The sequence below is a fragment of the Sander lucioperca genome, chromosome 15 (genome assembly GCF_008315115.2).
Source record: "Sander lucioperca isolate FBNREF2018 chromosome 15, SLUC_FBN_1.2, whole genome shotgun sequence".
Classification (NCBI taxonomy): Eukaryota; Metazoa; Chordata; class Actinopteri; order Perciformes; family Percidae; genus Sander; species Sander lucioperca.
The window spans coordinates 13381679-13391294 of record NC_050187.1 but is presented as its reverse complement, the minus strand read 5'-3'; the positions used below and the strand labels follow the sequence as shown (position 1 = coordinate 13391294).

Here is a 9616-nt window from a genome sequence, read left to right as displayed (position 1 = left end):
TACATTTGTGGCTCTACCTCTGTGTTGGTTACACAAATGTGAGGTTATTAATTTATTATCACAGATAAATCAGGCACATTGACACAAACAACAGTCTTTGTAACAATATGTCAAATCAAAGACATATTTTTTCATGGGCCAGCTGAGTCAATGCTATTTCAATTGACTGGCTGTAGTAGTCCCATCTCACATGACCTCGAGAACTTGACTTACATGTGTTTCATAATATTTAACCAGAGGACATAAAGTGTTTTTGTGTAGATAATAATTCAGAATATTTTGTGACGTCTCAACACGTTTTGGGCAGTCCAAATAAACAGAACATTTTGATAATTGATTAATTGTTTTTCAAGCAAATATGCCAAACCTTTTTCCAGCTTCCCAAATGTGAGGATTTTCTTTGTCATATGTGATAGTAAATGTAATATCTTGGTTGGTGGGCCAAAACAAGCAGTTTGAAGACATCACATTGGGATTTAGAAATTGAGGATTTTCTGACATTTTATAGAAGAAATTATTAACTGAGAAAATAATCTCCATGTTAGTCAAAAAAAAGGTAGCAACTGTTAGTTGTAGTCCTAATGTGGATTACATGAAAGAATGGAGATTATCCTTGAACCAATGGTATGTTCCAAATATCAATATATATACTTGCAGGCTAGGCCTGCATTGTTGTTGTATAATTCTATATATTGTAGTATCCAGAAATCTATAGGCATTGGACAACATCTAAAACACTTTAGCCGATTAAAACTTGTTCCTTCCCATAGAAAGAGGAAGTTAAAAAATGTCTCAAATGACTCCACTTTTCCCTCCCAGTATGCATTCATGATTACCAGCCCCTCCCTCAGTTGTCCAGCAAGCCTCAGCCATTACTGTGCTCTCAGTCTTACAGTCACCAACCCCCCACTCCTCTTATCAGCACAGGGCCATCAGCTTTTACCTTGGTAGTGATGCCCTTCCATTAGTCACCCCACCTTATAATACAACCTTGTGGCCATACTGCTCTATCTGGGCCTTTTAGTTTCATCATATTTCCTGTGCTGTTTTCTTTTGTCTAGAATCTCTTAACATTATTACTTTTTTTTTAAATAAAACCTTTATTTAAAAAAAAAAACTTTATCCCAGAGATGTTGACAAAGCACATACTGTATACCTGAGCTGCTGCAGTGAGTCTGCCATTCATGGCCATTGAGCAGTTTGACCCGAGCAAGTGAGAGTTCAGTTCATTGTTCAATGCAAGGTCACCTACAGTATGTAGTGGCATTTAAGGGTGGGGGGGGAGGGGGGGGCTGGGCGTTTCATATCAGATTCCTCCATCTACAGAACATTCTCCCTCTTGGTCTGGGAAATCACCTGAAAACCTACCACAGTTATGACATTAAGCATCGCCTCGTCGTTTATTGTTATAGTTTGCTATTGTGCTACCATTGGTTCTCTACTGTTTAGGTTGGCCATTCATATGTGGGTGAATTTATTGTTCCTCTTGGTCCATTTAAGCCATTTATCTCTGCTCCACCGCAGAATCTTAAAACAACATGTTAGACGGCAGAGTTCTCACATATGCATGCCAATGTTGTTTATTTATGGTTATTCAGTTTTCTGCTACTCCGGGGCTGTTTGTGAAAGTTGGCTTGTCATATTTTATATCTGATTGTATGGACCTTTTTGAAGCCACTGTAGTTTTTCAGGTTTTTCCTTAATTCTTAATGCATTTTTCAACTGAAGCTCAGCAGCAGAGTTTAGAGAGTTTACCACAAGGTTATTAGGTTATTAGAATGATTAGGCCTGTGATGACAATCATGCAGATTTTTTTAAAAATTATATTAAATTAATTTAATTACGTACCACCAATTAAGTACCACATATTATTATAAGTTGTAACATGAATGCAAGGTATTCAGAGTTATGTCAGCCTAAATAATTGGGGGTTACTTTACTGCTTTCCTGTTTTATCAGATCTGATAGTAATCATTGCATTTGGAAGACTGGATAGCTTTAAACAACTAGCATCTTTAGTTTTCAGCCCTGCTCTGACCTCCTTCTCTGCCCCGCCCTTTCCTTGAACAGGGCTAGCACATCCTGCACACCGTACCTGTTACACTGCAGTGTAATCTGGATGATCAATGGTAGATGGAAAAGGAGGCATTGCTCCATTCTGCAGTAACTTAATCTGATGCCTCATCCTTATCTGAGCACTGGAGAGAGCTGCTCATGCTCCAACAGCACGACCCTCCGCATCAGCACTTTTCTCTGTCTGTGTGTGTGTATACTGTATGTGCGAATATGAGGGTTGGTGTGCGTGCGCATGCATGTGTCCTGGCAAAAGCCTGAATAATTGATGAGCAGGGTAAGGAGTGAAAGCGCTGCCGGACGGGACGGTGTGTGTGGGAGTGTGTAGAGATGGGGGAGAGGGATACAGCGTGGCCGGAGCCTGGCTACGATGGGCTCTGCAACTACGCCCAAAAAATCACCTCCTGCTTCGGACTGGATGGTAAGACAGGGGGGAAACAGATGAAGAGGGAGAGGGGGAGGGGTGTTTCTTCTAGTGTGGAGCAGAATGCAAAAAAAGCTTGGGATGTATTTTGTGTGCGATGCTGATTTTTCTGTGTGCAGGGACAGCTGTCTTGTTTTCTGAGCATGTATGTGTTGATCTGTGAGTGTGTGGGTAGTTGTGTCAAAGCTACCACAGAGTGGATGACAATTGGAGGGCAGTGCCTCACTGCAGCAGAATAGCATGTCCTTAGCTACCCTGGTGTGCATGTGTGTGTGTGTGTGTGTGTGTGTGTGTGTGTGTGTGTGTTAGAGTGTGTCTTCTTGCTTACACCTCTCACACTGGATCTTTTCTCTGAAATGAAACTTTCTGAACGGGAGTCTAATTAGCTAAATACTGTATAGATTTCAATAGTTAGTTAACTCGGCCAGTCAAGCTCCAGCCACCCCGTTTCTGTGCACCTTCTCCGACAAAGAGGAAAATCATTAAATTTGAAGTGCAGGCCAAGACCGATATCTTCAGACTAAAAGGATATTTTATGCTATGTCATTGTCTGCTGTGCTTTTCATCATGCCTATGTACCTCAATGCTGTACTTCATTTGGTGGGAGAAAAGTAGCCGTGATTAGCCTTATCTATTTGATGAATATTGGATGTCACAGAAGTTTTTGTTTTGTTTTTATGATTTTAGTCATTAAAGATGCAGTAGGTAAGACTTATAAGACTAACTTTCTGTCATATTTGCTGAAACTGACCCTATGTTCCAGTAGAACTACATAAAGCAGTTAATTTAAAAAAAAAAATCCAGCTCCTCTGGCACCACCTACAGCCTGTAGTGCGATTTGCAAAACTCCACAGCTCCCTGTTCATTTACACCAATCAGGGCCGGGGCGTCTAACTGCATCTAACTGCGTGTCAATCACTGCTCATGCACGCACATTAATTTTACCTTGTGGGGGGAGGGGCTTAGGAGACCATTTGGCCTCTAGCAGAAAGGGGAGGAGGGGACTTAGAAGTTGTTGATGTTCAAATTCTTTGGCTAAGTCCTGGATCTTCACAATCTTACCTACAGCACCTTTAATCTGTGTGTATATATGTCAGATACAGTCCTGTTTTAGCAGCACTGTTTTTATGGTTTAATAAATAACATAATGTTTTCAGTTGCTTTTAAAGATATCAGAGTAACAGCAACATATTGCTTTTGTGGAGTTTGCTCAGATTCTCCCTCTGCATCATCTATCTTTTCACCTCCCACCAGGACATGTCTATGATTTAAAATGTACCTCATGCTGAACTCACATTTCCAAGGAAGGTGAATTCATCTTTTCAAGAAAGAGTTCTTGTAATTAAAAAAAAAGTAATAGCTAGATGTTGGTTATACAGATTTGACTCATCAAAAAAGCACTCTGGTAGTCTTTGCAGAATCTAATTTGTCCCGACATTAGATGGTTTGAAGATTAAAAACTCAGAACATGCCTTCTTACTACATCTTCCAAAATCCTATACTCCACCATTTCAGCGGATAATTGAGAGTCATTGCTGGCATTTCCACTTACTGATGTAGTTCTGTTATTGTGAAGGATCCTGCCGATGATTAACAGTGGGGTTTTTGCATTGTTCGCTGGTGGGATGACCTTGCTGGTTGTTGCTGGCAGACTCTCAAGGCAATTTACCTTGAAAGTATGTCTTGGATCACTGTGATGCTGCACGCTGATATGCATCCATTTGGTTAATGCAAAGCACATTCACATAAAAAAACACTTATGAGCATAATAGAACCTAGAGACATCTAAAATGCTGTCTCAAAGAGAATCTTGTTGTTTAATGAATTACTTTTACCTAAAATGAGCACACAGGAAAAAACGATGGGTTTGCTTTTTGAAAGAATCTTGGCTCATCATTGCACAGACGTGAATAAACTAAGCAGTGATTGGGATGCACATGTCACATCAGGTATAGAGACTCCCACCATACACTCCTACCATACACAACCAGATGTAGAGCTACCTAACCCCACCCAGAAGATAATCATAGGCTCAACGTCAGCCCTAAGCTGCTTAAGGCCCTGGGCTGGTTGGGCTGAAGACACTCATATAGTTTAAGCTTCTTTCCCTGTATCTCACTCTGCTCTACCTGCAGCAGAGTGCTTTGTCATACATGCCACCTGCTGTTTGGTGTCTCCACCTGAAGGTAGACATCAACGCTCCAATTCTTACAGCACATCAACTGCAGATCTGAAGTAACAGGTGGATGGATTGTAGAAGCAGGAGTTTCCACTGAAGGCCTCACTGGATATTGCTATGATTTTATGATGAGCTGCTGTGAAGTCGCCCACCAAGTTCTGGCTCCTTTCTTTCTGTTTTGTGCCTCTATGAACACCCGATGTTCTTGATGTCCAAAGGCACTGGATTTTAGAACGGGTCTGAGCCCGACTCTGGCCGACTTCCACCTGCAGTGCTTCACCCTACTCTGTGGGACAGTCGAAGGGGAACAGGGCGCCATGCCCACTATGCCCAATCTCAACAGCCTGGGCAAGCTGTGCAGCTCCAGCCGCAGCCACAGTGTCCACAGTGTCCACCGCGTCCGGGTGAAGCGCAAGAGCTCGGTCAAGCGCATGTCCATTATTGAAGATGGGCACGTGGCTGAGGTCCTGTACCTCATTCCTAAACAATACATGGAGCAGCTGCCCAACCTCAACCCAAATGATTATTATATGAGTGAGAGGCTGAACGAGGTCACTACAGGTAGGACAGGAGAAACGATGCATCTATTAGCATCTCCCATTACAGCCATCCATCCTAACTGAGGCTGACTGCAACACCAGTCAGCTTTAATAATGATTGCTTAATCAATGAGTAATACAAATTGCCATTAAAATGCAACAAAAAAAGGTTTTTGCAAATACATTTTTGTTCTACTTTTAGACACTTTTAATTGAAGTTACATTTCATTTTATTATCCTCTGTCCCTTTCCCTCTCCTCTGCTTTTCCCTCTTCAACAGTTTGTCTGTTGTTGGGTCTGTTGTTATGGTCCTGTATTGCAGTTTGGCCGCTCGGCTTTGCATTCTGTTTACGAGTGGGTGTCTGAAGTTGAATTGATTAGTTGTTGCTCAGAGATTACTTAATTTTAATTGGATGACAGTGAGTGATAACTCCTCTTAAGGCTTTCCACAGCTGACCTGTGCGTATCCGTGAGAGAACTCCTGTGCGTGAGTTACACAACCACAACTCCCCGACGCCAAAAAGTGTTACTGCAAATGTTGAAAAGTTAAAAAATTAATCACCGTCCTCTCCATAGTTATATAATGCAAACCCATATGCAAGGGTAGACCTGCTGCATTTTGCCAAGCAACAGTACATGGGGAAGCAACATGGTGGCTTACATCAGGATTACAACATGGGCATGAGGACAAATTGAGATTTTCAGACTTTATGTATTCTCTGGCTGCATGCCAGGCACAGTAGTAAAATCATCATTGCTTGGCACATTGCTTAGTTTGTTTGCAAAATACCACAGACTGCAGTAACTCCTTCTGTTTTGGAATGAAAAGTTTGATTTTGACTAATATATCAGGTTCGAGGAAGCGTTGTGTCTGCAAACTGACCCTAGATCAAAAATCACAGAGGTCAAGGCTTATGTTAGCCATTTCATTCCTTTATTCAGAGCTGACAGTGACAGTGACAGTCAGAGAGTTCTGAGGCCAAGTCTGGGTCATTTGACTGCTGCTTTCCTGAGACCTGATCTGAAAAGAAAAAAAGAAAAGAAAAAATCTTTGGCAAGACTTTTAAACTCACAAAGAAACAATAGTCCTTATTTTATTCCCCCTCCATTTTTCTTAAACCTCTCTAGTGTTGAATCGTCAGCCCAACAACGCTGAAACATTGTGCTCACACTGTAAACAATGCTGCAGTATTTCACTGAGTGCTTTTGAATATGAGTGGCACTGATTCTGCTCCCCGAGTTATGTTATCCAGAGGTCACCAAATGTTTGACGTTACCTCAAAGAAACATGAAAATAAACCAGCAACCCAAGCTTCCTGTGGATTTTAGATTAGAAAATGTGGTGTTTTATGTATACAGATTGTTCTTACACAATTCTTACACAAAGAAAGAATGTTGATTGAATGTTGTAGTAAAAACATATTTCTGTGTATTCAGGGTAGCTGCAACACAGGAATGTAAGCCATTTTAAAATAGAAACAAGCTGGTGAAATGCTTGTCATTATCCAGAGATAGAAAGGAAGATCTGTCTATGCTCCAAAACAGTTGTCATTAGTATTTTGTCTGTCACGCTATGTGTCTGTTGGATTTGTAAAAATCTGCAAATCATCATCCAGGGCATAGGCTATGTAGCTAAACATATTCATGTTCTGTATGCATTTGTTGGGGTGTGTGTGTGTGTGTGTGTGTGTGTGTGTGTGTGTGTGTGTGTGTGTGTGTGTGTGTTTGTGTGTGTGCGTGATTCCTGTTACCCTAATTTTAATCCTGGGATAACAATGTGCAAAATATCCACACGCCATTTGTTGTTTACTGTAAATGTGGCCTCAGTCTGGCTTTACCACTCAAGGCAACAGTCCATAACTGTAAAAGGCCTTTATTAGTGGTAATGGTGAATGATAAAACAGTGCTTCATCTGCACTGTAGAGATATGATGGCTGTGGAATGTATAGTCCCCTGGCCAGATTATTAATGGACAGTCAGATATGGATCATCCATAGGTGAGCCAAATAAAGTAGAAACCTTTCATCCATGGATAATAGGCTTTGCTACTCAGGAATTGCTCTTGGCAAGCCTTATGTAGCATGAATGTCCAGCAGCTCCTACAGAGATTATTAAAAGAGGCACAAATGATAATAGGTCCATTACAGTATAATGAGAAGACACAATAACGGGACACTCTTTGTGTTGCATTTAGCAGTTAGTAACCACACTGTAAACCTCTAATCTTTTTAAAGGAGATGGTTTTTTCACCAGCCAACATTTAGAAAACTGCTCAGCCACTCAAATCTTTGGTCATCACAAACTCATTACACGTTTCTCTCCCTTTACAATAAAAAAGGGTGGAGTGCTGGAAAGAATATCCGCTAACTATTTTTACCGTTTGCCTCACTGGCATGTATCCATAGCCAGATGAGACGAAAACGCCCATGTGGAAACTGATGCACATTATCGGGTATCCAGCAGGTGGCATAGTTGACACTGCAGTGGATGAATGCATTATGAATGCATAATGATCTGCCTGCATCAGCAATTACAGAGGTGGTGCTGATGCAAAACTATTCCTCCCCTCTCAGCCGTAGAGAGATAGAGTGAGGCTCCAGCATGGGACAGATGGATCAGTGACCGTGTGGTCCCTAATTGCCGCTGGTGTGACATGGCTGAGTTAATTCTGAAATCGTATTTTCTTTAGCATACACATTGAAGTGTCTGCAGACATTGGTTTGGTCCTCTGCTGGGTCTCAGTGGATTTAATTTGCTCCCAAAGAGACAAATAAGAAACTTTATTAACACGTTAAATTGTGGAGCGCTGCTACTCAGGCTTGAGTGAAATAGTACTAGTAAATATTCCATACAATATGTGGGGAGTAGATGGATGATGTTTAGCATAACACCACTTACAGTGATACATAGGTTGTCTATTAATTTATAGTTAGTCTCACATTGCCAGACCTACCTCCACAGCGCTGCGGAGGAGGGTCTGGCGAGTCCACGCAGCTCATAAATCGACCGGAGATTAAAATGCCAACATGAAGAAAGAAGAAAGAAAGAAGGCAACGGATATCTGGCCTAAATGAGTGAAATCCGGCGAAATTTCCGTTGGCAACGGAGCAATCCCGGAAGTGGAATGTCGTGGATATGGACTACTTTATAGTATAGTAAAACAGTGCAATATTCCAAGCACCAACATAAACATAGCAACAAATTACGTACAAAGAGTACGTAATTGGACGTATATGAGTTAACTCTCTAAAGTAGAGTTGACAAAAAAGGTCAATCTTCCATAAGGTCAATACAGTAGCAGATGATATAAGAGCTGGTGTCTTCATCGGGCTCAGCCAGGAACGTGCTCTCTGTAATTGGATTTTAGAGGATTCACTCAAGATATTAATACAAAGCACATGCTAGAGATCATGGTATCTATGTTTCCGTCTGATGCTGTCCTCATACCGTACATGACCTGCTGGAAGCGGTGCGATTATTATCAACTATTAGGCCTAGTCCACACCTACACGGGTATTTTTTTAAACATATTTTGTTGAGATCAGAATCAAGTTTTGAAAATAGACATTTTGTACAGTTTAGATTTTAAACAGAAAAAGACACAAAAGACAAAATGACAGAACACAACAAATTAGACATAAAAGACAAAGAAAAAGAAAAGAATAAATAAATAAAATAAGGCACACAACTCACCCACCCACCCCACCCCACCCTGGCTTAGTTGGAATCATATGCATACATACAAAATATAACAGAACTTAGTCTGGTAAGACTTGTAAGTCTGCGAAATATAATAGAAAAGGCTGTCATATACGAAAAAACTTATCAGTGTCACCTCTCATCGTGTACTTAATTTTCTCAAGTTTCAAGAAAAACATAACATCTTTGAGCCACTGTGAAACTGAAGGAGGGTTTGGAAACTAAAAATTTCTTTCTGTGCCAAATTTAGTCGATCTGACTGGTCTGGAGTCCCAAAAATAGCAATTAAGGGGCACGGTTGAAAATCTATTCCTGTTATAATTGAAATTGTGTTGAAATAACCAGACCAGAAAATGTGTAAGCATGGACAAAGGAAAAATATGTGGCTCAAGTAGCAATGTGGGAAAAATAACAGACAGTTTTGTAAAATGGTTTTCTATGTGTTTTTGGCCTTTCGTCCACACTCAGAAACGGATCTTTTGGAAAACTCCTTACAGGGTGAAGATGTTCAGAAACTCAGTTTTCGTAACGTCAGAGTGTGCGTCGTTATCTCCTTTGTGAGGCATTACAAATGAGGCGACATTTTTCGCAATGGTGGACATGGCCAAAATAGTGCTGGTTGTTCTAACTGTTACAGGTTACCACATACATGTACATTTATTTGTCCACCATATTAAGGAACAGAGGCGTTGGAATGCGCTA

At 40.9% G+C, this 9616-nt stretch overlaps 1 protein-coding gene across 15 annotated transcripts in view; it reads left to right on the top strand.

The window, feature by feature from the left end:
* Nucleotides 1-9616, top strand: part of ablim1a (actin binding LIM protein 1a) — a 45596-nt gene that overhangs the window by 1332 nt on the left and 34648 nt on the right. For 5 of the 15 annotated variants that reach the window (XM_035992538.1, XM_035992537.1, XM_031284297.2 and 2 more), the window contains exon 1: nt 4610-5237. The exons of 1 other annotated variant lie outside the window; for it this stretch is intronic. In XM_035992538.1, the coding sequence (XP_035848431.1) occupies nt 4994-5237 (244 nt within the window). In that variant the 5' untranslated portion in view covers nt 4610-4993. Of the gene's footprint in view, nt 1-2297; nt 2495-4608; nt 5238-9616 lie in introns of those variants that run through there. 9 more of the 15 variants (XM_035992539.1, XM_031284301.2, XM_031284304.2 and 6 more) reach the window with 6 other exon arrangements.